The sequence below is a fragment of the Merops nubicus genome, unplaced genomic scaffold (assembly GCF_000691845.1).
Source record: "Merops nubicus isolate BGI_N331 unplaced genomic scaffold, ASM69184v1 scaffold6737, whole genome shotgun sequence".
NCBI classification, from domain to species: domain Eukaryota; kingdom Metazoa; phylum Chordata; class Aves; order Coraciiformes; family Meropidae; genus Merops; species Merops nubicus.
The window spans coordinates 1-27705 of NW_008620887.1; the positions used below are offsets into that span (position 1 = coordinate 1).

General features: G+C 44.9%; 1 protein-coding gene across 1 annotated transcript in view; it reads right to left on the reverse strand.

Annotated features, from left to right (window-relative positions):
- Positions 1-2997: 2997 nt before the first annotated feature.
- Positions 2998-27705, reverse strand: part of SCML4 (sex comb on midleg-like 4 (Drosophila)) — a gene marked incomplete at its 3' end in the record, with an annotated part of 31311 nt that continues 6603 nt past the window's right edge. Inside the window, exons 2-5 of the mRNA XM_008944240.1 lie at positions 26644-26773; positions 23854-24054; positions 20748-20942; positions 2998-3264 (exon numbers count right to left, since the gene is read on the reverse strand). Of these exons, the coding sequence (XP_008942488.1) occupies positions 2998-3264; positions 20748-20942; positions 23854-24054; positions 26644-26773 (793 nt within the window). The remainder of the gene's footprint in view (positions 3265-20747; positions 20943-23853; positions 24055-26643; positions 26774-27705) is intronic.

Here is a 27705-nt window from a genome sequence, read left to right on the forward strand (position 1 = left end):
CCTATGATTCTATGATTCCATGATTCCTCTGATAGAGGCCTTGACAGTAAACCCATCTCTGTGTGGGTTTGCACACACTTCTATGGCAGACCCTAATCTACAATGGATGATACTGGGATTAACAAATTGTCAATAATTATAAATAAGCCATATCAATGAACTCATAACCTTTTTCCTGATGTTCATGGCATAACTGTCAGTTTTAGGGAGCCTTTACTGTTGAGCTGGCCAAATGACCCAGAGGTCCCAGAGGAGCTAGTCTATGGAGGTGTCAAATGCTTGTCACATGAGAATTACTAAGCAGTTTTGGAATGAGTCCTGTTACCCCAAAGTATTATATGTAGCAGCTTAAAGTCACTTGTAACTGCTTCAGAGACACCCACATGTCATGGGAAGCTGGTTCAAAAGCAATCTCTTCCTCTCTGTGCCTCAAAGTGCTTTGATATGTTTTAAGCTACAGAAACGTAGGAACTTGCAAGTCTATTGCGTGGCCACTCTATAACTTTTCTCTTGGTTCAGTTCTGGAAAAAGACATGTCATCTTTTAGGCTTTCATTTTGTAAAGACTGCAGATTTTGTGGTAGGTCATGGTAAGATAGGTGGAGCTCTCTCCTGAAGCTTAGCTTCCTGCTCAGGACCTTGCTGAGCTTTCACAAGGTGTTGACTGAGTTTGGCGAACAGTGAAATTCAGAGTCAGAAACAAGAACGGAATGTGATGCAGCTGAGGAAGCCTATGGAGCTCCGATTTTAAGCTTCAGTCCACTGAACATAGTTTCAAACCCCTAATACCAAGGCTTTTCTCCACATAACACAATCTTAAGCACAAGAATTTTGTGGATGCTGAAACTGCAAAAAGTATTCAATAAGCCACTGAGTGAGGGAAGAAAAATCTATGACAGGTTATTACATATGAATCCACAACCTCTCGTTCAGGAAATCCTTGAACCACAAATTTCTGAAGTTGGACAGGGTAGTGGGGATGCATCAACATCTCTGCACTTATCTCTTTCCTGGGGGTGTTCTGCTGTCTCTTGCTGGAGACAGGGTGCATTCCTAGATAGGCCTTTGCTCTGAACTGCTCTGACCTTTCCTATCTACTACAAAGAGATAATGACTTATCCCAAGCAGAATGATAAAGATTTCCAAAGTAAGCAAGTAACAACATTGTTAAATCTTGTCTCCTTGCAGCTGCCAACTAAGAAGCCTGACGAAAGGGTCCCAGTTCTGCTGGGAGGCTCTAGGGAAGCAGTGGGAGAGGGGAAAATGAAACCTGTGCACAGTAAGCATCCTGTCCTCCCAGTAACAGATTATTCCAGCTCAAGAAGCACTGAGCCAGATCTGAAAGAAAGGGCTTTTCATTTTCTTTTCTTTGTAACTGAGGCTCCAGGTGCCGGCTGACAACCTTTTACAAGTTGTTTGCAGTAGCACATTTCTATACTGTTCACTTCACTTTGAGTGAAGTTGACTCTGTAAGTAAGGAAAAAATAATGTTGAGAACTGAACATTTTTCTGTGGTCTGTGTAACAGAGTAACATGGGGATAAACCAGGGAAACAAGTGCATGAAAATAATAGCAGAGTGAGTGATGGATTTGGGTAGCTATTGAACATTTAGGAAGGCAAACTGAGATAACAAAGATAAATACTGCTAATACACACTCTAGAAGAAAAATGTTCTAAAATATTAAATAGTGGAAGTTCGAGAACAAGAAATAATAAAGGCATTGGGGAGGTAAGGGATGTGAAGGAATTACACAAAGGTCTGCAGCTACTGGAAAGAGGCTATGGAGTGGCTACCAAGTAAGAATATGCAGAATCACTTGCAGTGGCCAGGAGAAATGCAAGGGCAGAAGGGCAGTGTAATGAGCTAGTGGTAGACAAAGAGGCTAGGGGAACCAGCAAGGCTTCTGCAAATATATCAAGATAAAAAAAAAAAAAAAAAAGGTAGAGTGACAGTAGATTCCATTAATAAATGAGGAAGGGAAAGAAATTAATAACTTAAAAATGGCTGAGACACTCAACGCCTTTGTTAGATCTATCTTCAAGATGAAAAATGCATAAATGAAGTTTGAATAATTAGTAAGGGGTGAAGACAGTGTTGGAATCACTACTGATAAAGACCTGTTAGTGGAGAACTTGGAAAATGCAAAAAAAAAGACAAAGTTAACAGAGTTTCAGAGAATTAGCTAACCCATTTGATGAACCCTGGTTATTTCTAGAGAAACAAACAAAAAATTATGACTAGTAAGAATATAGCTAATGAGCAGAGTGACCCACATAGCAAATGTACATCCTAGCAGGGTAACTGGACAAAAATACAAAGAGAAAAAAGAAAGGTTATGGAATGTAGTGGTTCCCATGGTATCCCTTGAATCTGCAGATAAACTTCTTGCAACTTTGCTTCCTGAAGGATAAAAGAGCCTTGAGCAGTTAGCTGGATGATTTCTAACAATACGTTTTGCTGGGCAGTCTCTTTTCAACAAAAATCTGGCTTGGTTCATGATTAAAAGGGTGGGATGGGCCATGCAGCTAGGAAGCAAAGCCTTATGCTCAAATGCTTTGAGGTAGGCACTAATTTGGATTTGCTGTGCATCTTATCTTGCACACAGCTGGTGTCACCCAAATGACAGGTATCTGTCTGCAGGCAGTTTCTATAAGGCATTTGGGAGGATTGCCTTATATATTAATATTTATATCTGTAAGTCAATAATAACAGTTGTGATTGCCACACAATTATACATAATACATATGTTTACATAATTAATAACAGCATTAGAAAACATTCACCTTTTTACTTAATGATGAACAGATTGATTTTCTGTTTACATAGGTTATTATTTCTCCTCCTAAATGATCGGTCTGCATGGATGTCAATACATCCAGATGGATGTCAGTCCAGACCCACCTCACTAATTTTCCTGTGATTTTGAGAGTGAGTTAAGACTCCATCATGGCACCAGCATAGCAACACACATTGCTAAATGGAAGATGTTATATTACCACTTCTGTTTCCTTCAGGGTAGGTCCCATTCCTCGTTGGGCTGGAGGTTTGATGCTGCAGGCCAGTAGATGAGGGACCCCCTGAAGACATTTGGGCAGGACGATGACTACGGGAAGAAGAGGAGCCTCCAGCAGGACGTCCATCAGCAGGACTCTGCCGTGTGGTGTACATGGAGCCCATGCAACTGAAGGCAGAATCGGCAGGATCCACACTGTACCGCTTCATGTTCACAGGGTCAGACAGGTAGTCCTCAGGTATGACTGTTTCTACTCAGGAAGCCAAGACACAAAAGATAAATCAATAAAACAGAACTGATTTTAATTCAGACCTTGAATTTTTTTTTTTTTTTCCCCAAATTCCCTTTTATTGGCAAAAAGTTTAATTCCATTTCCAACTTTCTGTGCAGACAGCTGGCTCCAGGAGGGTTCCTTGCTGAGAATTAATAAATAATGAAGGGAAGCACAACCATTCAGAAGTCAGTAGAGTCACAAGATGGAAACTATGGTTTCATGTGACACATCCATGCCAGCTTACGGCAATATTCTATGTAAAGTCCTGGGCCACAATGGTAGTTCCCATGTGCCTCACAGTGCTTGCCAAATACCATTGAGACTGGAGGATTGTGCAGCTATTGGTTGCGCTGTCTTTCATGTAAAAACATGGAAGTTGAAAGGAAGAAGGCAGAGTAGGACAGGAGGACAGGCAATTTGTTGAATTTGTAATGCCTGGCAGCCAGTTGGAGGGAGTGAAGGTAATAAACCAAAGCATTCTGGCTGCAGTTACCCAAGTTAATCAGAAAATGTCCTCAGTTGCAGATATCCATCAGGCCCAGTATACTGCAATGAGAAGAGACTGGATGGCTGATGAGCACACACAAGGTTTATCCCTGACAGAGATATGTGAGTCAATCACCTTGGACCTGACTCAGGTTCAGACATGTGTGCCAGCATCACGGATGACTGCAAATCATTGCTGTGGTTCCTCTCTTCTGCATTGCACTTTGCACACTGTGTAGGAGCTAAATACCTTGATTTTCAGACTTAAAAAAGCCAAAATTTTGCACTTACAGACCTATTTTAGAGGTTTGTGTTCCCCTTTGCTTAGGGTTCTAAGGCACAGGCACAAGACAGGTCTAGCCTGAGGTTTTGCAGTACACAGATTTTTTGCTAGTTCCCCTCAGACCTAGGTCCAGGTCCATCTTGCTTGATGCCTTTGACAGCATAACCCCAACGGATACTGGCAACATGTGCTTCAGAGATTCCCACTCTCACTGGCTGAAACAAGGTGTTAACATCCAGTGGCAGGGAGACCCTAGATTAGGAAATTACCTCTCATTTCCCCATGATGTTTCTTTAAGCTGTTAAAAATGTCACTTTCCTCACCACATGTACTGTCTATCCAAAGACATCTGAGCAGGATGAAATTAACTCCGTAGTGTCACACATCTCCTTCCCTGCCTGAGCAACAATCTTCTCCTGACATATTGTGTAGTCTTATTGAGTAATAGGAAGAATTTAGGCTGTAATTTATGATACAAGACCCAAACCCCATTACTAATAGGTGTTGAGGGTGTATATAATAGAGTTTTCTTCTTAATTTACATTTTTACTCTTTTCCTTCGGAAAAAAAAGGCAAAACAAAACCAAACATTTTCAGCTGTGTACAGTAGTTAATGTTAAACATGATTTAGTTTGACAACTCATATACTCAAGAGTTATGCCATGCCAGCACAATGATCCTGGCTTGTGTGTCAAGCCACAGCACAGATTTTTGTTATATGGTTGCCTGACTTTTCTTTTCTTGCTGCTGTCTTTTAAAACTTTGTCCATTCTGGGCCAAGGCTGGACTGGCCCCAAGACAAACATCAGATCTGAAGGACAACTTTAAATGTGAAGTTTCCTCATTTTGGGGCACTTGCCTTTACAACCGCAAGCAGCTTTCCTTTAGCAAGGCTTTTTTCCCTTAGATAATTTGGATTCTTACAGCATGCATTCAGGTATCCTGCTGTGTTCTGCCTGGGATATCTGAGCTTGATTCTTACACAAATACAGATAGGTTGTAATTCAACTGAATTCAACGGAGTTCAGCTAATGTAACACTAGCGTAAGAGGAATGGGAATCAGACACTGAACTTTTCTCCCTAACCTCCAACAGATGCCAAAATTGTATAGCAATTGAGCTAAATACCTGGCTTTTTAGACTCCTCCCAATAAACCAGAGAAAATCCAATCAAGCCTTCTCATTCACAGGAATTTAATTACTCTGTAGAATACTTGCAATAAAAGCCTCTTACACATGAAGAAGACAGCTCTTTCTGCAGCATCCTGCCTGCACCACATGGAATAATTATGCCTCTTGTGAATCATTACCTCTTTATTCCAGGAAAAGAATGCTCTTTTAATATGATTACAACATGAAGAAGATGCAGACTATCAAAACAGCAAACAGCACATTAAAAGAGCCCTACTAAATAAATGGCATACAGCTTTTATTACTAGGGGTATAACTGACTCCAAAATTTGTGAACAGACACCAGGGATTTTTTAACCGATGTCGGACTATCTCAGTAGTCTGTGAAATAAGACATGTGCAGGTGAAATCTGCCTGTGGAAGGACACTCATGAGTTTTGTACAGGGTTATGACAAGGAGCCAGATGCCATTGGTTCTGTTCCTGACCATGCCTAAGTCTCTTTTCTTGATCTATATCTATTTATTCTACATGTCTCTGCTTTGGGCTCCAAAAGGGGAGTAATGATGCCTATTGCCATGGACCAAGCAGGAGCTTCCTTTCATTACTGTCTGAAACATACCCCAGTGGGAAGTGCTTTGGGAATTTGAAAAGTCATGTTCATGTCTTCACTGGACAGGTGGAAGCCAGGATCATCTCAAGCAGCCAGGTTTCTAAGCAAGCCTTTTCAGAGCTCCCGATCCTCAAGTTGACATGAACTGTCAGTAGATTACAAGAGCAGCTCATCAAAGTCACCTCCTCCTGACCAAAAGGAGCTCATCATGAATTGTATGTCACAGTTAGATTAGGAAAAAGGAGACTGTGCATTCAAGCATGTGTGGTTACAGATTTTGAAAGTTGCTGGTCAACTTCTGTGTTCCCTGCTGAGTGTGGACTCTTTGTAGAACTGCATGAGCTGATGCACCTTGAGCAACCATGTCTCTGTGACCCCATGCAACAGTCTGCGCGCCCCCAGGAGAGACCCACATGTGGGAAGGAAGAGGCATCTAGGCCTGGAGGACTTTCAAGACACAGAGAGATCCATTATGCCCCTGAGGTGTGATGCTGTCACAGTGATACTTCAGGGTAGGAGAAGACATCTGCATTTCATGATGCCCCCCAAGCAACAGAGGAGGAGGTGAAGGTGACCGGGGACTGTCTGTATGGGTTCACCAAGGATCAGTCCCACCTGACCAACCTGATTGCCTTCTATCATAAAGCAGCTGGATTTGTGGGCAAAGGGAGAGAGGTGGATGTTGTTTGCCTTGACTTTAGCAAGGGTTCCAACACTCTCTCCCACAATGATCTCGCATCCATGTTAGCACATTACGGCTGGCAAGAGTGAGAAACTCAGTTGGATGGTCAGGGTTAGTGAGTGGCAGCTAGTGGGTTGTATCAAGGCCAGTAAAAAGTGGGGTACTACAGGGGTCTAACCTGGCATTCAAGTTCAGTCTCTGTGATACCAGACACACATGGATAAATGGCTGAGTTCAGTGGAGGGCTGTCAAGATGCCTGGGACCTGAAGCACTTGCCTTTCAAGGAGAGGCTGAGGAAAAAGGGCTTGTTCAGCCTGGGTAGGGGCAGTTTGTGGGTAGGAGCCTAACAGCAGCCCCACAGGACCAATGAAGAGATCACCAAGAAGATAGAGCCAGGCTGATAACTGTGGTGCATAGCAGGAGAACAAGAGACAATGGACAATAATTGAAATTAAAACCTCAGGGTGGATGTAAGAAGAAGCCTTTTCCCTGTTAAGACAGTGGGACAGTGTTAGAGGTTGCCTGGAGAGGTTGTACAGGCTCTGGCACTGAAGGTTTTCCAGACCCAACTGAACACAGCCCTGAGCAACTGGGTCTAATCCCATAGCTGACCCTGTTTTGGACAAGGGGTTGGATGGCAGACCTCCTGGAATCCCTTCCCGTGTGAGTTGTCCTTTGATCTTATCTATGGCTGACGTCTTTGTCCCTCCAAGGAGCAGCCATAGAGGGTGGGGGGAAGACCGTGACAAGAGCTCATGTGAGGGGCCCATGGCCCTTTACAGTGGCACAGAAGGCAGAGAGAGGGACAAGTTCCACTGTCCAAAAACTACAAAGAGACCGCAGAAACTCTTTGTGTTAATCTTTTTCCAGCCCCTTGTTGTTTTGTACCACAGGGTAGCTGCAGGACTTGGAGCTCCACCAATAACGCTTAGGAAAATATCTGCATTTTGTAAGCTCCCACAAGGCCTTGTAAAGCGTGCGGCTTTCACAGCTACTAATCCCACTTTGGCCAATTAGGGAAAAACATGTTTTCTAAGGCAGTAGAAGAAAACATAACTGTCTACTGGGGTTTAAAATGCAACAGTTTCATAAGTCTGTAGCTTAGCCCTTCTGTATTCTGTCACACTACTGTATTTTATTTTCTAGGTAGTCAGCAGAAGGGCACACACTGGTGAGAAATTAGTGCACAATGTTTTAAAGCAGGTTTTGTAAGAAAGCTGCTACAAATCTTTGCTTTGATCACAGTAGTCTCCATTACCGCTGTTAACCACCCTGACATGCTCAAGCCATTTTGGTGTAGTTTTGTTTGCCATGAATGGTTCACAGGCAATTGGACTGAAAAGGCCAAGGCTGTTACATCCAGCACACCTTGAAATGCAGCAAAGGAGGAAAGAAAAAAAAAATCAACTGCTTTCCAAATTTAAAAATGCAAAAGTGGCAACCTGTATGGTTCCAAGCCAAATTCTTGACAATGGGTCTGCTGAGAGCTAGAACATCCTAAGAACCTGCGGCTCACATCCCATCTCTGCTGCAGACCTCTAGAGTGACCTTGATCAGGCTATCCATCATTTCTAGAGCCCAATTCTCCATTAGGATGGAGAAAAATACTTGGTTTGTCTCTCACCTCTGTAACATGTTACACCCTCAGCACTATCTATTTAACACTACAGTGTGCCACATGGATGTATACCGCATGTGTGAGTGCAGAACACGTACAGTGGACCTTTGGTAGCATATAGGCATAGAGACATTCCATAAAGACAAAAAAAAATTCTCTTCCCATTTTGCATTAGGAAAGTAAATGAAAATCAATTTAAAGTCAAGCAGGAAATGAAGAAGAGTACATACCCAGGAAAGATGATGCTTAGCTGATATTTCCCTGAGCAGATCTAATCTATCACTTTTAATTCATCTTAAAAAAGAACTTATTCTGCTAAAATCTCTCCTATAGGTAAAAGCTCTTTCTGCAGTCCAGAGACACTTTCTAGTCTCTCTTCTCTCCTTTCCTTGTGGGTCAAACTCACCTTGTGCTGCTTTTCTCACCTGCTGTTGCTCCCACGTAACTTCTTGTGTTACACCCCTCTCTCCATTTACCTGTCTCAGGCTCCCTTCCATTACACCTCCTACCTGCTTCTTCCTCTGTTCTTCCTCATCACCTCTGCCTACTGCCTCCTACATCATATTCCCACTCTCTGCTTTACTGTAACACAGTTTTCCCACACCAGCAGCATCCCCCTTTTCCCATTTTGCCAGCTGTTTTCCTATCTCCCTTTTCTATTTCCCTTCTTCCCACACCACTGACTTGCATAGCCATTTCTTTCCCAGGCCCTTCCCCTTCCATCTATCTCACACTTTCATTCATCCGGCTTTCCTTTTCATGTCTTTCTCTAGTTTCATCCCCAGACTGCTGCTAGAACAGCAGAGCCTGAGGTCAGGGCAGTGAACTGGGATTAGGGTCCCCATTCCCAGTTAACAGGTCATTTCCCACACAGCTATGGAGTGGCTGCATCCAGGTGAAGGTTGAATGAGGCACCAAAGGAAACCCACACCACCACATCTTAGGATGACAGACACTGATCCCCAAACCAGGGAGCTCCTGTTTTACACACTTCCTGGGTCAACTGTCCTTCCTCCTAGGCCAATACATTTATGTCATTTTGTAATTTTTACTGCACCACCTGCAATATTTAATCATTTGTATTTGCTCTAATTAAATTCCCCATTAACTCATTTTCCTTGCAGCCAATATAGATTTTTTCCTTTCCTTTCCTTTCCTTTCTTTTCCTTTCCTTTCCTTTCCTTTCTTTTCCTTTCCTTTCCTTTCCTTTCTTTTCCTTTCCTTTCCTTTCCTTTCTTTTCCTTTCCTTTCCTTTCCTTTCTTTTCCTTTCCTTTCCTTTCCTTTCTTTTCCTTTCCTTTCCTTTCCTTTCTTTTCCTTTCCTTTCCTTTCCTTTCTTTTCCTTTCCTTTCCTTTCCTTTCTTTTCCTTTCCTTTCCTTTCCTTTCTTTTCCTTTCCTTTCCTTTCCTTTCTTTTCCTTTCCTTTCCTTTCCTTTCTTTTCCTTTCCTTTCCTTTCCTTTCCTCTCCTCTCCTCTCCTCTCCTCTCTCCTCTCCTCTCCTTTCCTTCTTCTTTCCTTTTTCTCTGTCCCCACTCCTTTTTTGTGTCGTCTCTTATTCCTCATATTGTTTCATGATGAGCTCTGCCCTCTGACCCTTCCCTGTACCTTTTTAAGTGCTACTATATATTTTCTATAATGGCTTGACCAGATGTGAACTCCATATTTTAAACAGCATGATATCATACCTTCCACAGACCTCTCATCTCCTCCAGACAGGGCCAGTCTTTTCTCATCTCCCAGTGATTCTGAGAAGAGCCAGCCACAGTGTCAAAATCCCACTGAGAGACTCCTTGTATGGTTTTATCTTTTCCCGTATTTTATAGTTCCTGAGCTTGGCTCCTGCTCCCTGCACAAGGATGGTATTTGCACTTTCTGGGAGGCAGTGGGGAGGGGGAATGGGAGGGGGAATGGGAGGGGGCAGTTTTAACTAGTTATGGAGGTTAAAACCCCTGCATCTCAGCCTTCATGAAAGGAAAAATAAAAGTGGTGAAATAGAAAAATCGAATGCTGAAGTGCAGAAGGAAATACTTTAGGTGAGTTTAACCATCAGTTATCAATCTTTTGTAAGCCAGAGAGATCTAAACTGTGTTTAAGAGTGTGAAAGATATGCCTTGATTCCGAACTGCTATCTTCTGTTTTAACATTGGCTCTTAGAAGATTAAAAAATCGTTTCATCTGTGTCTGCCAAACAGCCTCAAATATTTCTGTCCAGACCATGAAACAGACCATGGGCCTTATCAGCCTTTTAGCTCAAGCCTGCATGCATCTATCTAAAGATAAGAGTTTCCTATGATGGATTAAAATATTCCAGCTCTACCAGCCATGATTTACTTTGGGATTACCACACCAGCCCATTCCTTTTAGCTTCATCACCCATCCAGACATGCAGCACAATGAAAATATGATGCCACCCCTTAGCAGGTGTTTCTACACCATGTCAACACCACTCTCTGGCGCATGCATCTGCACCCCATATGGCTGAGGAGGAACCAGACCTTTTCCACACCAGTCCATGGCTACCATGGTTTGACTGGACAAGGAAAACATTACAGGGAGAGACATCTGCTTCGTGGCAGTAGAGCCAGGCTACTTGCTGCCTGCCAAGATGGAGTGGCACAGAGACGTGTCCCCGAGGAGCCACAGCATCCCTGAGGCTGCTGCAGAGAGGCAGCGAGTGAGCAAGCAGCCCAGGGCATCCTCCAGCAGCAGCTCAGGGCTGTCACGCCTGCATTTGTCAGTCTACGGGATAAATCTTGCACGGGTTACAGGAGCACACAATTGCATCCACGGGGGAGAAAAAGGGAGGGTACTAGTCAGTCAGAACAGCAAAATGTAAATAAGCCTCATCCACTTCTGAATGTAGATATTATAAACACTGAAACCATGGTCACAATGTGGAGATAAAACCTGCAGTGAATTCTCCAGGGTTCAGTCTGTGGCTTTACTGCACCATGTATCATCTCACTGTGTCCTAGCTGCTAAAAAATATTTTGCAGTAACTGAAAACGCCAAATCCCCCAAAGAGACTGCCAGTCAGTAAGCATCAAGAATCCAAATTTTTTAGAGAATTGTCCAAAATCCAGTGTTGTCCTGATTACAAGGACTCCACCACAGGCAATTTTTTTTTCATTATTTAAACGATTTCCCTTGAGTGTTTGCAGCCCAGACAACAACCACATTGTGTTTAATGCAGTTGAACCGGGGAATGAAACCGGCTGGGAACAGATCAACACAATTTTATTGTCCAAACTGAATAAAAAGGTAGAGTAAATTCACAAGCTAGCTGCTGACAAATATATTAGATTTAATAATAAAAGGTGCTCGTGTGTATAAATAACCCATAAAGGATTTTTTTTTTATTTAAGTACTTGAGACTGATTGAATAAATGTCTTGTGTTGCAATGGAGAGATTTTTGTCCTATCTTACAGCATAGGCAATTTTTTGAAGTACTGCATAACCCTGAGTGAAGGCAAAGGGATTTCAATGACATAGGGATCCAGCCTTTAGAAAAAGTTTTCCTTTGGTCTCTTCCTACTGACTTCAGACCTGCTTCTCCATTCTCTGCCCTTCTCCCTTGCCTTTATGTTACACCAAAGTGTACAGCTGAAAAGGAGATTTATCAGGATTCTATAGTTTTATGTCTTAGCACAGCAACAGCTCTGCCCTGGCAGAAGGAGATGGGAGAGGCTGCAACAGATCTTTTCTGTCTCCATCTCTTAGCAGCACCTAGAGGGGCTTTTCTATCCAGGTAGCTGATAATGTACTTTGCATACTTATAAATCAACACTGATAAAAGTCACCAAAAAATGTATATAGGATAGACTAGATGAATATGACTGTGTTATTGGAAAATTTCAAGGTCTTATATACTGGGATTCTCTGCCGCTGAAGTACTTAGTGCATTTCTGTTCTGCTACCACCATGATGAATCTCCTTGAATTATATTGGTTAGTACAGCCTTAAAATATTAAACAGCAATTTTTTGTTTGGAAAACAAATAATTTGAGACACAAGAAGTGAGATGTCTAGAAAAAAGTGCAGTAACTGCAAAATCAGTTGTGTTTGCCCATTAATAACTAATAATCTCATCCAGAAATTAAGTAAAGCACATACAAAGTATGAGCCTGTGCATGTGTTTATATGTAGGTATAAGATCTTTTATACAGTCTTTGCATCATTTTCCCTGCCCAGTACTGCAGCTTAGCTGAACTTTCTGATATTTCTTCTGAGGTTTCTTCTGCCATATAAATATAACATAGCTGGGCTTTAAGGCCTTAGTTCCCCTTCACAAATCCTTTCTTTTCCTGCCTTGTCTGCTGCTACTTCTGATGTCCCTGGCCACTCTGTCCCAGTGCTAGGAACTCATCAATTCCCCTTTCTCATATCTTTTTATCCCCTCTTCTCCCTGTGACCCCACCAAGCCAGTTTTCCTTCACACCAGTGTGCTGCACTGTGCTGTGCCACCAAGAAGCTAGGCTTGCCCCAGGACCCCACCCCAGGACTCACCCCCAGCCTCACTCACTACATTTTCCTTGACTTTTGCTCCTCTGCTGAAGTTTAGCAAACCGCTGCTGCTTTGTGTTTAAATCACTTCTGTAACCTTACCTCTTCCATGAAGAAACACGTCTTGAACTACCTGATTCCCCAAGCCTGCATCTGCAGCTTATTTTCAGTGAGAAGTAGGGACAGGTTTCTCTTGCTCAGCTGCTAGTGGTGCAACTCCTTGCCTTGCACCCTTACCTTTCCTATTGCTGCCCACAGCCAGCACCGTCCCAGCACAAACACCAAACTGCACGTCATTGCCAGCAGTTTGCTTCCATTACCCTTTTAATTGCTGTGATCTCCTGCTCTGCACTCATTTTGCCAGCAGATGAATGTTCTTCAGGCAGATGCTGTGTGTTACTACTTTCCGAAAGGCACTTTGATGCATTCTGTATAATGACTACTAACAAGTAAATCCTAAGGAGCTAGGGAGCACTGTTGATTAAACAGGGGCCAAGACTTTTCAAGAAAAAAAAAAAAGTGAAGTTTTTTTTCCATGGAACTGGAAATGCCAGTGTGTGTGGGTTTCCAATGATTTTGTAGTGAACTAGAAAAAAAAGAGAGAAACAGAAGCTAGATAAAGGCGGAAGAGACTTTTTATCTTTTAATCTAAAAGGCTAAAACAGAGAGAACATGGGGAAGCAGAAAAACTGAGTTGAAAAATTGAAGAACATCCAAGTAGAAATCAGCAACATCCCCTGAAAAAAAAATTCTGAATCTGATGAAACCTGTCAAATGGAAACAGCTTAAACACAAGCCTCCCTTTTCTCCCCTTTCAGCTGGCTCTGCTTCCTCCTCTGGCAGTGCAAGCTCAGGCAGTCCCAGAAGCAAGCGCCCTCTTGTCCAGATTCACAAAACACAAGTGTTCAGTTCTCTCCCAAAACGTTTCTTGTTTTGTCTTTTTCTTAGTGAGTGCTGACTTTGCTACCTCTCACCACCCCCTCCACCACTACAGCCAGTCTTTCCATTACCCTGGATGCAACAGCAGCCCAGCAGCAAGGAGCAACACATCTAATTGCCCACGGTTTTCATGGGCTACCAGAGTCTACAGCTGCACATTGCATGTGGCTCCCAAGTGATGTTATCTAACATGGCTTGAACTGGCAAAAGGTAAGGAACCTGAGGATCATCTTTTTCCTGCCTTGCATCTATGAAAAATCTGGTGGGTCATGCTGGCTAACACACGTGGCACTTGAGGGAGGGAGAGGGCTGTTTTTTCATCAGGATTTCTGGCCTGTGGCTTGCTGATCTAACTGCTTGAAATATGGGTATATTGGATCACAGGTATTCATATCAATATTTTAAAAATTTAGGAATGAAAATTTCTGTTTCAGTTTTAATTTAAACTATTTAAAATCAAAGCTTGGACTCCTAACTTCTAAAGGACATCGCCTAAAGGAAACCTATAGCTCTATTGAAAAGGCTTAACCAGCTAAAACAAAGCTAAAGCTGACATTAAAACAGAGTTACTATGAAAAGATTTATCTGACTGGGGCTCTAAAAGAGTGGTCATGCTTCCTCCAGATGACTTGCATGATATGGATATGATGTCATCCATCATGCTTCATGCATTTATGCCCATTGTTTCCTCCACTTTCCTTATGCATACCTTTTGATATGGAAAATTAAGCTGCCTTTTTTCCTTCTTTAAACTCCATTTCATAGCCTAGCTGTCTTCTAACCTTCATGGCTGCAGCCCAGGCAGTCTCTAGCGCTGCTGGTGCCTGTGCCATGGCTCAGAGCTCACCTTGGGCTGAAGGACAAAAGGGCCTTTGGGCTTCTCCTCGTCCACTGCTGGGAGCAGTTTCTACCCACACGAGGGACGGCTTTTCAAAAGGGATGGATTTTCTTTCACCCTTCAAGATCATGGAGGTAAAACAGCCTGGCAGAACGTAGGAAGGAGGATTTCCTCTGCGCTGACTGCTGGAGGGATGTCTGCTTATAGCTTCATTGCTTAGCATCAACAAGGAGACACAATTTCATAAGCTTAAAGAAACAGAAAAGGACTCTTCCTTCAAACAGTAATCACACAGCTTATGAGTCAGAGGGGTCAATTTATCCAATTTTGTAAATTCTGTGGAGTTCAGACAAATTATATCACAGGTGAATTTTGTATCTCCTATCCATCTCTTATTTTTCCTCCTGCCAGGATTTGCCCCTTAGTGTATATTTCATTATTTTTTCTGGTCTAGGTTTAAAGGGCCTGAATGCTAAAGCCTCTACTAGAGGAGCACTACCTCACTGTCTCTTTTCTTTCACCCTCCTGCTTTCACTTTCTATCTCTTGTTCCATCCTAAACTGTTCCTGTCCCTCCCCAGGTTTCTGACTGACAGTGTGCAGCTCCAACTGTAGTTGCCACTCTTTCTGCTCTGCCACAGAGTTAACACCCTGGACACCTTGTTTCATGGAGCCAGACCTGCTGTGGCACTCCTGCTGCAGGCAGGACCTCACTGTGGGGGTCCCAGGTGGGATGCCCTGCCCTGGGGCTGGCTGGATTTGGTCTGGAGGGGGAGGAGGCACCCAACCTGCTGTTGGGTGCACAGACTTATGGGCATGTAGAAGGAAGGGAGGAAGAAATGCCTGCAGCCATTGCACCCTTCCTCTGCTTTACTGCAGGCTCTGCCATCAATTCAAATGCCCAAAAGACCAGACAAACTTTTTCTATTAGACTTCGCTGTGGCTGGATGGCTTGTGCAGTTCCTCTGCTCCCTCTTTAAGAGTGACCTTAATATTTTATTTATTGTTAAAGGATAATGTTCATGGTAGAGCAATATATGAGGCAATAAATGGCCTTTGCAGGTAATTAAATGCTGAAGAGAGCCGAAGCTATTGATAGCCATAAAAGCCATTTATTCTGAGTGCTGAGAAGCCAGGAGCACTGTTCCTCATAGCATGCAACAAGACAAGATTAAACAAGCCAAGGTACTAGAAAGGGGAAAAAACAACATTTTTGTTCTTGCCCTCTCAGGGCTTGAAATTTCTAAGCTGCTGTTTATTTGGTGCTTGGAACAGAAAATATTGATTGCAATAATATGTGATATTCTATCACATTATTTGTTTTTCCCCTAGCTGTTTTAGAAGGACTTCACACATAGCAGTAAGAATTATAGCCCTCCTTGGACAGGTGCTCCAATAAAGGCAAAGCAGGGAAGAATGACTTGCCCATGGAATCAGTGGGAATGTCTCTGACAAGATCCAGCTCCATGCCTAGTGTCTTGCCTAAGAATCACACTCTTTTGGTGCATTGCTATAATACTTCACATACCAGCTTTTCAAGTGCTGTAGAAAGGAAGAGCCCACCTTCCTATATAGAGAGGCACTGATGTACCATGGGGTACCTCTACCTCCTGCTGTGCTTATTCTCCACACAGGACCCTGCACAAGAAGCCCCTGTCACAAGAAGAGGTGTTGCTCTCCTGTGGATGGTTGTAGGGGACACCACACCGTGTATACACATACAAATTTGACTTGGCCATGGAGAGGAGCAAGGCTGAGGACCTTATTCACAGACCTTCCTGTCTTCCCCCCGATAGGGGAGCACCAGGAGTCCGTGCATAAAAAAAAAAAAGGTTTGCTGCAGCTGCACGTAGCCAAGCTCTGCATGGAGCACAGCAATTGTCTAACAGTACAAAATAACCAAAAGCCAAGGTTCAGGACAGAAAGAGCAAGGAAAGGATTGACTGAAAGGAGAAGGAAGAAGGTGCTTATCAAGTTTGATGCTTCCCACATAAGAGAAACTACTTCAATTTCTGTACCCACCATCAGATTGGTGAGAAGTTTTATAGCACAGATGCTTTCCTCTGAAAAATAACAATCTAACGTTGCATAGGTGCTTGGCAACAGCATGTAGATGTTTCCAAAATGTCTCTTTCCCATGCTCACATCCAAACCTCAGTTAGCTCAGCATGCGAGGACTAACGAAATCTGAACACAGAGGGTTTGGATGGAGGCACGTTGCAGGATCTGTGTTGGCTTCCCATCCATGTATCCCCGGCACACTTCACAGAATGTTCTGAAGAGTTCTACTCAGACCTTGCCATCATTTTAGTTCAAACTGCACTACTGCTCTCATGGAAAATTCTGGGGTGCAGGTCCAGAGATGCTTTGAGCCCGAGTGCTGTGAGGACAGATAATGTCTCAGGATTTGCTGTAATGCAGACCTGAAACTGGGCACTTCCCAGATGAAGTCCTGGGAGTCTTGCCACAGAGGCTCCCCTCAAATTGCTCTCATGAGCCAGAAAGTCCCCTCAGAGCTGAGAAAAAGCCATGGGGTATGTCCCCAGATGTGCCAAGACAAGGCAGTGAAGCCACTGCCGTTGGGAGGCAGCTGGAGAGGGACCCTTGCTCCATGTGCTCAGGTGCAGGGAGGGTAATGCATAGCCAACAAAACTCACTGCGGAGGCTGGTGCTGGGCACAGCCCCACAAGTGTGTGCTTCTAAGACATGTAGAACATCATTGTAAGTGATTTATGCATATATCAACAAATCCCACCTGGCCTGTACGCAGCCATTAGCATCTGGCAGTTTGCTGTGAGCACAGGTGAATAATGGCTTAGGGGCATGTGCTTTGGGGCAAGGTTAAAAGGTAAGTCCTATACGGAGTAAGTGGATTAATATGACTGGACACGATGCTGGCTTCTCTCCTCACTTCTGCCAGCGTAAATCAAGAGTAACCACACCAGAGTCAATACGTGTATTAAATGCATTGGTATGCACGGGCTGAAAAGCACATGATTTTAAAAGAAAGAGCATCTTGATTACAAGCTAAGGAACAGAAACAAGGAAAAATGTGGCTGCTGTGCATGGCTTCCTGCTTTGCTTTTTTATAGCCCTGCTCTATGTGAGCTCTATCCCAGGAGATGCCCCCACAGACCCGTCTGTGAGAAGAGCTCCTACTGCCCTCCTTAATTATTGCCACTACAGGGAAACCCTGCCTCTGTTCTGTGTAGCAGAGATCAGCCCTGTGCTGACCTTGCTGCAGAGAACACTGGCTCCCAGGGAGATGGAAGGGGATTTAGGGAATGCAGTATTAAACATAGACTAAGTGGCTCAAGTCCCAGTGCCTAGAACTGGAGTTACTCCGCTGGTGCAAATGGAGCTGTTAAATACAGCTTGACATGAGGAACAGGAATAGTATGTATCTGCCTGGCTCCAGCTGAGTGCAGCGTGAAGGGTGCAAGGCTGTCACTCCAGTTCCTCTGCTGCATAGCCGCTGACAGCCAGCTCCTGAGCTGGGCACAAGTTGCCCTGGGAAAGAAGCAGCTTTTCCCCACTCCAACGTGCACCATTTCAAGGGCTTTTCATCTGTTGGAGTTAAGTTCTTCTTCTGTGCCTTGGTGTGTGCTCTGGGGCTGAGCAGTTATCTTATGGGTAGGTAGGTGTTCCAGACAACCACCTGGCTCTCCAGCCTGCACGCTTGGGCCCACAGCGATGCAGACAGCAGGTTAGCTGGTGGAACTGGTGAGCAACCCCCCAATCACCCCCAGGCCCATGGTAGGCTTCGACAGAGCAACCTGGGTTCACCACACTTGGTACACCAGGTCAGTGGTCAGCACAGCGCTTAAAGTGACCTCAAATCCTGTCTCACTGTATTTCTTTTAATCTTTGGTGGAAGGAGGGTTCCCTTTTGGGGGTGCTTTCTCAGAGTACTTGAGTACCCAGCTGCTCCAGAAACATCACTACTCATCACAGTTACCCTCTATGTGGGACCAAGTGGCAAATCCATCACATCTCCTGCATCTCCACTCTAACAGGGAAGCACCCAAATCTCTGCAGGTCATACTGACCCATGGTCATGCTAGAGCTCTCTGCCTACCACGTCGGTGGCTATCAGATCCCCTGGGTGAGCAAACTGGAGGCTGGTGGGGGAGTTTTAAACCTATGTATAACTGCTGCCCTCAGCTATTTTACAGCTTGCATTCTCCACTGTACCACAATGTTGCTGGTCTTGGAGACATAAAAGCCCCAGGAGCCACTGCTTCTTCTCCCATCCCACTCCCAGGCAGAAGGGAGGAGAGCCCAGGCTAGTGCCCATACTACCTCCAGAGGAGCTATTAATTGCCCCGGAGAGGTGGAAGAAACCTTCCGTACATCCATGTCTCCTGCTTGGTCTGGAACAAATATAATATTTTGTCCCTTCCTCACTGGCTGGGCAGAGCCAGTGGGAATGATGTCAGGAACATCTTCATTGAAATTATGTAGGGAGGGAGACACTGAGAGTGTAGCAGCCACTGTATAAACTCGGCTGTGGAGTTGTCTTCCACAGCACACAGCATTGCTGTGCAAAAGTAAATGCAAATGTACATGCAAATTAAAATGCAAATGAAAATGCAAATGCCAGGCCTCCTGGGCTGCACTCACTTAGTGCTACAGAAATCCCTTGACCTCTCAGAAACATTCAGGTTGCTGCAAATGTCCTAGTCGAGGGGAAAAAAAAAATATTGCTTTTCAGTCTGGGTTCCTGCCATTCCTCCCCTGTGTGCAAGAGTGGCAGCTGGATTTCTTTGCACAAAAAGGCAATTTCTGCTCTGTGTGCAGAGCCTACTCACAGCTTCGGCGTGCAAAGCACACATTTAGGGTCTTCCTGGCAAACAAGCAATTAATGGATTATAATTGTGGACACTAAAACACCTTTCTCTCAGCTGCCAGCATGCATCTGCTATTAAACTGAATGCTTGAGGGACAGAGTGCTCCCCAAACACCCACGGTGTTGTTAATAAAATAGAAGGAAAAATCATTAAAATCAGGAGGAAGCCTGAAGGTGAAGTGGAGGTTCAGGGCCATAACTGTGCATCTTTTTTTTCTAAACTAATTTTTGAAGTGTCCATAGTGGAGCCCTAGGGCAGCTTTCTGACCACTGATTGCAGATGGGGGCTGTAGGCATGCCCCAGATCCACAGGGACTGTGAGAAGCCAGTATCCCATCCCTGCACACTGGGGCGGGGGCAAGAAGGAAGCCCAGGTGTGCATCCATCTGGGCCTAGTGCTGCTCAAGGCAGGTGTCTCTCTAGACCACCATCTCCATAGACGCATCTGCCACATGCCACAGACCCACCAGACTTCACCCCACATGGTGAAGCACTAAGGGAGGGACCTTGCTGGTGCCCACAGGCATTTTAAGCTGGAGAAGCTCTGCAACTACTCTCAAGTATCAAAGCAAACACCTTTAGCAGTCACAACTCTCATTTAGGTTTGCACTCATGGGTGGAGGTTGCACACTGGGATCCAGGCTGAGTGTGCTACAGCTAATAATGTAACCTCAGTTTTATGCTAACGGCACTGACTGGCATTGCTGCAAGCAGCTCTCTTCCCTCGCCCAGTAAGAAGTCCCCCCAGGTGAAGTCAGATCATGATGCTTTGCAGGTGATCCTTAAAATGAGCATTGTGCAAGCAGGGAAGCACAGAGATAACAAAGTGCTGGGGCAGTGCTGGGTCAGAGCGTGCCCATTACAGCAGTGATTTCCTGTTCATGCTGTGGTGACTCCAAAATGTGGGCTGGGGTCCACGCACTCATCTAGCCCCCACCTCTCACTGCACCCAATGAGCCAAGGCAATGCACGAGCAGAGGGGGCTGGGAAGGGGAGACAGGCAACACTGTGCCATGTCTGCAAGCATCGAAGGCTTGGTAATCAGTGGGGACCCTTCAGTGTCTAATAAGGTGGTTGAGTTGGATGAGGAGAGAAACTTCTGCTCTACCTTTCTGTGTGCCTGAACCTTGAAGGAACTTAATCCCTTTGAGGCTTTTACCTCAGGGCCAGGTAGGCTTGAGGAGGCCGAAAGTTATGGGAAAGAACTGAAAGAAACAAGGACAGTGAGATCATACGAGTCTGGCTTCCTTAAGAAAAGAGATAAAAGAAACAAAGGGATATAAAACAATAAAAACCTTTATCCCTATGACTACTGGAGCTCATCAACATAGAGGTTCTCACCCAAAAGCCTCCTCTATAGCCACTGGGAAAAACACTGCAAATCAGCCTACTGCCTCTCTCTGGAAAGATCCCACAGAGACCTGCAGTTCTCCAGAATATACAGTACAGGGCCAAAAAAAGACAGTAATTTCTTAAGATCTGATAAATCTTGACCTCCAAGCTGATCAAGCAGCCTACCTGCCTCCATCCGTCTGTTTTCATACACCTCTGGGCTTTCTGGCATGGTGTTGTACTGCTGGAAAGGCTGGTTGCTGAAGAGGTTGTCACACAAGAGGCTGTGACAGAGCTTCTTCAGGAATCGCAGGACATACCCAATGCTGTTCACCACCAGCAGGCTCAGGAGATGCTGCTTCCCCTCAAAAGAAGCTGAAACTGGAAAGCAAGCAGGAGCAATTCAATACCCGGAGATGCATGGAAGGAGGAGGAATGAGAGCAGGGGAAAAGATTTCACACAAGTATTTGTATGTCTTAAAATATTTTATATAATTACCTGACCTGAAGCACAAAAGAAACTGGAGGAGCTTAAGGACCTGACTTGATGTGACCCAGATCACCTTCCCCCAGGAGGGCTGAAAGATGCCGACTGGCATGGCCAGCAGTGCAGGGATTTCTAATATATGCATCCAACTGAAAACTGTATTGCATGATTGGAAGGAGGCAATTATGATACCTTGGTCTAAGGAAGGGGAAAGAAAATGTTCTGTCAGTGGTGGGTTATTAGACTGACTTCAGCAACACCTGAGGTTTTAAAAGATAATGGGAAGACAAGAATTAAAGACATGTCTGTGAATGAATAAAATGTACCAGAGTTGTACTGAAGTGAGGGTTCTCATCCAGCTTCATTGTGGATGCTTATTTATTGATTTAACTGCATTTATATTCAAGGAAAGATTGGCAATTGTGATCTATCTGGAATTCAGTAAAGTATGAGAAATCTTTCACTAAACTGGAAATTATTGTGTATGAAAGGTGGGCCAGGAGAGAACAACAGGCTCTGCTGGCAGTAGACCCCAAGCACTGGAGAGGAACCACCAGTAATCTGTGCTTGCACAAAAATATTTTTATGGATGCAGTAAGCTAGGAGGCACTATCAATGGAGAGGAGGACTGGGAGCTTGCACAGAAAGGATGGGCTGATCTTGAGTTTGCAATAATAAAAACAGATGAAAAATATACTAGAAAGTATATGGCAATCCGTATTTTTGTTGAGGTGGCTCAACATGACCTCATGGGATGAGAAATGAGGGGACAGGCTCATCAGATGCCCATGAGCCATGAATGTGACACAGCAATGAAAAAGTCAGACACATTTCAAGGAGGTATTGAACAAAACATGTCCAGAACAGACAAAGGAATATCCATTCCACTCTATAAAGTCCTGGTAAAACCTGAGCTGGATTGATGGGCATCGTCCTGGTCCCCCAGGCTCAAGAAGGGTGAATCCATACTTGAAGAGGTGCACAGGCAGGCCACAGTGATATTCAGGGAAACAGAAAGATTCCCTGTTGCACTGTAGCCATCCCCATCTCTGCTATACAGGGCTGTGGGAAGACACCTGCACTTCTTTCACTAACCCAGCAATCTTCCTCATCATGCAGAGAGGACCTGAAAAAAAACCTGTTTTTCAGCCCGGCAGTATGAGGACTGCTCTCTAGAAATATAGCTGAGTTTGAGCTTCAGGGTGAGAGCAGAGCAATTAAAATTCCTGGACAAAGCTTTCAGGGATTTTATTTAGGCAGGAGTTAAAAAAGGCATAGGTCCCAGCCATGAGAGAGGTGGAGGGGTCACAACAGGCTCACCAGGATCAATGGTAGCAGGACACATTTAGGTGTCAACAGGTTTGCAGGGAGGACTACATGATACTGAACTCTACCATCTGGAAGGCTTTTTCTAGCCCTACAACCTCCAGTCACTACTAGCAAGTATAAATTATGTTAGGCTTATAATCTTTAGGATAACTTCAGAGATTTCCTGTTGGCCCGAGCTGCTGTAAGGGATCATGCTCCACAGCTGGTTGAGCACCTTTGAGACAAACCATGGGAAGACTGGAAAGCCTGTACTGTCTGTGCTGCTGCTGGGCTGGGAGCGAGCTGCAGTTTCAGAGTGACACCATGACTCATGACCATGAGGGCTATTCACCCCTCCTTCAGGGTCAGAAGAGGCATGAAGTTGGGAGCAGTGTTGACCAGGTGCTTTTAGCTCAGGTACATGAAGTTGCGCCAGCTCAGAGGAACTGAGACCAAGGGGTTTGGCAGGTTTGGTGCACAACATGACTCTCCTGCTTGTAATGAAAATCATATACACAGCACAGAACAAGGCAAAAACGAAGCTTTGCACTGAATTGCTTCAGTCTTATGTTTCTGTGAAAAAATCTGAATCATTCTTAAAGTATTCCTGATGTCCCTTAGGGATGGCACACCTGTGACTAAAGAAAACTAGAGAAAAGGGAGGAAGCAGGATTTATATGCTGCATAGAGGGCCACAGCCTGGGCTCCCACACAGGAGGATTCCAATGGCACAGCTGAGGTGCTGTGGTCCCTGCAAAACCGATTGGGTTTGCAGTCCTTGGCTTCGTGTTCCTGCCTGACTCATCCACGGCAGCTCGTCGGAGAGCAGCTTTCCTAGATTCCCATCATTGTTCCTTCCCGGTGCACCCTCACACGCTAAAACAATGTTGCAACGCAAAAGTCTTGCTGTGATTAAAAGTTCATGTTCAGTCTGAGAGCTAGGCTGGGGGATTCAGCGTGGGACATGGGAGACTCATCAGGACCCTGCAAGAAGTGTCAGTGCAGGTAGATGAGGAACTCCTGGGAAGTTCTCTCGGATCTCTTGATTCTCTCTGATACATTTGTGTAATCCTGCTGTATGGGGAACTGCTGTGGCACTTTTGCAGTTTCTGCAGCTGGGGGCACACCAGCAGGTGAACTCTGTGCAAGTTCTTCTTTAGCACAACAAGCAATGGCAACATGTGGCATGAGGCAGGCTTGCAAGGCTGCTCAACCTTGCATGGCCTGCATGAAACAGCTCACAGGCCTGGCCTCAACACTGTTTCAAAGAGTGGCAAAGTGCAGGACTCTGGAGCTAGACCTGTTCATTCCCTGGATCTTTTTACCAATGTGCTTTCACCTGACACCAAGGCAATTCCTGCAGCAGCTCATCTTACAAAGGTGTGATGGCTAAAGCTGGTTGCCAGCCTACCCATGAGAATGGGACAGCTCAGGAGATCAGGCTAAGATTTCAAACACTTCCCAAATGGCCACAAACCCCTTACAAAAATGCTTTACCTGACACCATCTCGCCTCCATAGCCCTGCTTGATGAGTGAGAAGACAGCCTTTTGTTGGAGCGCACAGTCAATGCAGGCCTGGACAGCCTGCTGCAGGGCCACCGGTGGTCTCTCAGGTCCAAAGTGCTCTGGGAGCTGCTGCACTTTTTTTCTGTCAAGGTACGGCCCCAGGTTTGCTTGCTTGTTGACATAAATGCAGACTGTAGACACAAAATCCCAATGAGGTCATCAAAAGATGGCCCCGAGAGCAGCCTAGCAAATGCTAGCTTTATACATTTCTATCTATTTCACAAGCTCTTCCATTCCCCGGTGAACTGCTGGCACCTGTGATGGCACAGCCTGGCTTCCTTGCCCTGATCACCCATTGCCCAACTGAGCCAGCTGAGTTTAGGCCTGGCTCAGTGTCACACATGAGGAGAAGCTACATGCAGTCAAAGATGCTCCTGCGTGTGCCTGGGATCTACTCTCTTGGAGACTACCTTGTCCATGCAGCTGATGACCAGAAAAGGTGCCCGAGGAGTGCAGGACAGTGACTAGCAGGTGTGACCTTACAGCAGTGGGTAAATTCTAGCCTGAAGTGTGGTTTGGGTTTGTTGTTTTTCTCTGGTTTTAGACTGATTCATTGAGCAGCCCTCCTAGAAACACTGCTCTGAGATGACCTTTGGGAGATGAACTTTGGGAGACCTTTGGGAGGCTTTTCTTGCTGCTTCTGACCTTAATACAGCTCTAACGTCTGGAGGGTTATGCTACGCTGAGCTGCACTATGCAATGTCAGAGGCTTTGGTCTTTTGGGGAGTTCCTGGCTGTCCCAGTCCAACTCAGCATTCTGCAAACTGCATCACCTCAGGGGAAACTGTACATCGTGTGCAGTGCTAAATCCCCATTCGGGACCACAGATGCACAACTGTGCTGCACAGGGGTCTGCAAGGGATGCCCCAACCTCTCCACAGCCAAGCCCTGCCTGCCTCTTCTCACATGCTGTTGCCTCCAAAGGCAGTTTTTCTACATGCCATCAAGCCTGCCAGCAATAGTCAAGAAATCAGTGCTCTCCTCTCACTAGCATGAACTTATTTTAAGCTTGGCTGAGACTATCTGTGGCTTGGAGAAAGCAGAAATAACTAAGTGGTAACTAAGGGCGACTAAGACACAGCCTAAAGTCAGGCTAAAGTGAGACATATTATAATAGCTGGCTGAGTGTGCTTGAGCTGTCATCTCTCAGACAATATAACATTATCCTCTGACAGAAATCAGATATGTGACAAAAAAAAAATCAAGTGGAGTGGAGGACATGATGACAGCTGTGTAAAGTTGGAAATAATTTACAGTTTGAATCACCGTAATGAAAATCTAGTGCGACTGTCACAGTGCACTCTGCTCCTCCATCTCTCACTGGAGAGCAGAAGGGGCTCAAGCAGTATATCCTGGGTAAACAGGAAGATAATAGCAATCATACTTATCATTATGAAGCACTTTACACTGTCCAAGTGCCAAACAAACAAAGGGATAAATGGTGGCACTGAAAGGCAGCACTGGCAGCATGCAGGGGGGTGCCAGGGTGCAGCTTTCCCGGCGTGCCACCATGCCAAATCCTGCAAATCTGCAGGATGCGGTTTCTGCCATGAGAAGTCACCAGTTTTGTCCAGGGCTTGGATGTGTGAGGGACTTTGCAGCCTGCAGGCAGCATGCTGTGGCCCTGGCTGGGGAGCAGGGGTCCCTACAGTCCTTTTGGTGCAGATAGGGAGGTAAAAATTGGCTTGAGCCTGCCTCTACCTCCTGCAAACCCTGCTCTCATGGAAGCCTATGTGCACCATTAGGAAGGTGCTGGGGAAGAGTTGCCGGTGGCACAGGGACAGGCAGATGGAGGTGCAGGGTGCTGCATCTCCAGAGTCCCAAATGACCCACAGAGCCCCCGTGGCCACTCAGGGAATCTGCTGAGGATGGTGGACTGTGCCTCCCTGTCCTCCTCCTAAAGCAGCACTGGGCACACCTCTCAGGGCTGTGCTATGAAACACCACTCAGCTGATGTTTGCCAAGCACTTTGCAGTCTTTGCATGTGAAGGGATAAATGAGAATAAAATATATTATTATTGTCATCAACACTACATTTATTATCATTCTGCTACCAGAGCAGATGGAAAACTTCTCCTCTGTGCATCCCAGCTAAGAAATAATGGGATTTATGTGTTGTGTTTAGATTCTAATGTTATCTAATCCATTTCTCTGCTGAAATCTCAGGGTAAATCAGCTGTCTTGTTGAATTTCTTCTCATTTACATCAGTTGAAAAGCATTGACCTATGTTATTTCTGGTAATATAAGCAAAAAAAAAAAAAAAAAAAGAATAAGGCTGTTTTCCCTGACTACAGGCAGAAATTACCAAATCTGCTGCTGTGAAAAGACATTGGGGTTTATTTGCTGGTAACCCTGTCTACAGCCAGACCATGGCTCCTCCGTCCTCTCCACAGCTGTAGCAGATGCTTCATGTTCATCCTGGGGTTTAGTGTGGTCACTGCGACACATTTGATGGGGTGAGTGTTTGGTATAAAACAGTAGCATTTGTGGGATGTTGATGTCTGCATTTCAAGAGGAATAGGTCTAACACCTCCACTAAATTTGACACATGGCGATCAAAATATTGTCCTGCAGGACATCTCTGTTCTTTGTCACTGGTCACCAGTCTAATCTGCAAACACCCCACTTCCATGAGCTTCACCTGTTCTGGAAAGCACAGCATCTGTCAGCCCACGGTTCCTGCTCAGCCCTTGGCCAAGGAGCACTTGAGGCTGTGTACCTGTGAGAGCCTGTGGGGTGGCTGAGTTGGGTATCGTAGCTGCATCCTGGGGGATTGAACTAATATCCGGCTCCGGTGTGCTTCTCGGCGGAGAGATTGCTAAAGGAGTCATCAGGACACGAGACTTCAGCTGCAAAAAATAACCACATTGGGTAATGAAAGTACACATGAGATACTCCGATTTTATTCCGCGGATGTCACGCCCCATGAACTCCCACTCATTAGCAATCTGCTATTGCATCACTTTCTCTAGGCCAGGAGCATCCGTTCTGCTCCTGGGAGGACGTTGGAGCCTGAAGCTTGCTGATTTGTATCAGACAGCAACACCCTAAGTTACAGGATGCAAATATTATACCGCCCACTGGGTACTTATTTACACCTTAGCAAATTGGGTCTAACACTCTAGCAAATCAGTGCAATGGCATTTTACAACCCCCTTCATGTGGGTGTAAACAGTTCCCCTCAACTCAGAAACAGAGGATCTTTAACTACCTCAGAATTTAGGACCAAATTCTGCTCTTAGTTAAAGGAGTGTAAATCTTGTGTAAATCCAGTGGCACCAAGAAGCTGCTTTGGACTGACGTCCATATAAATAAGCTCAGACCGTGGTCCATAGTGTGTTATTACCAGGTACTAAATACAAACCGCTGCACTGTTGCACTCAGTAATCTTTGTGACCTGCAGCCTGGCTTGGGGAAGTGAAACACCAATTTAACGTGCAATATCACTATGTCTTTATGCTGCCACTACCTGGCAATGTCTCACCAGTCAAGTGATGATCAGGTAATCACAATTATAACAGACTAATGTGGTAGGTGTGACCTGAAGGTACCACTCTTGCTTTTGTTTTCACTATGAAGAGAAGCGGGGTGAAAGCAGACAATCCAAGCACACAGGACTGGTTTTTATATTTACACATACTACACCAAGCTGTTCTTCTGGCAGGTGATTTTGTTGGCGGTGGTGGTTTTCAGTGGCCAAAGGTAAAAATGCTATAAGTGACATAAGAATGAAAAATAATTTTTAGCCCCATTAAATTTGCAGAGTATTGCTTCTCTCTTC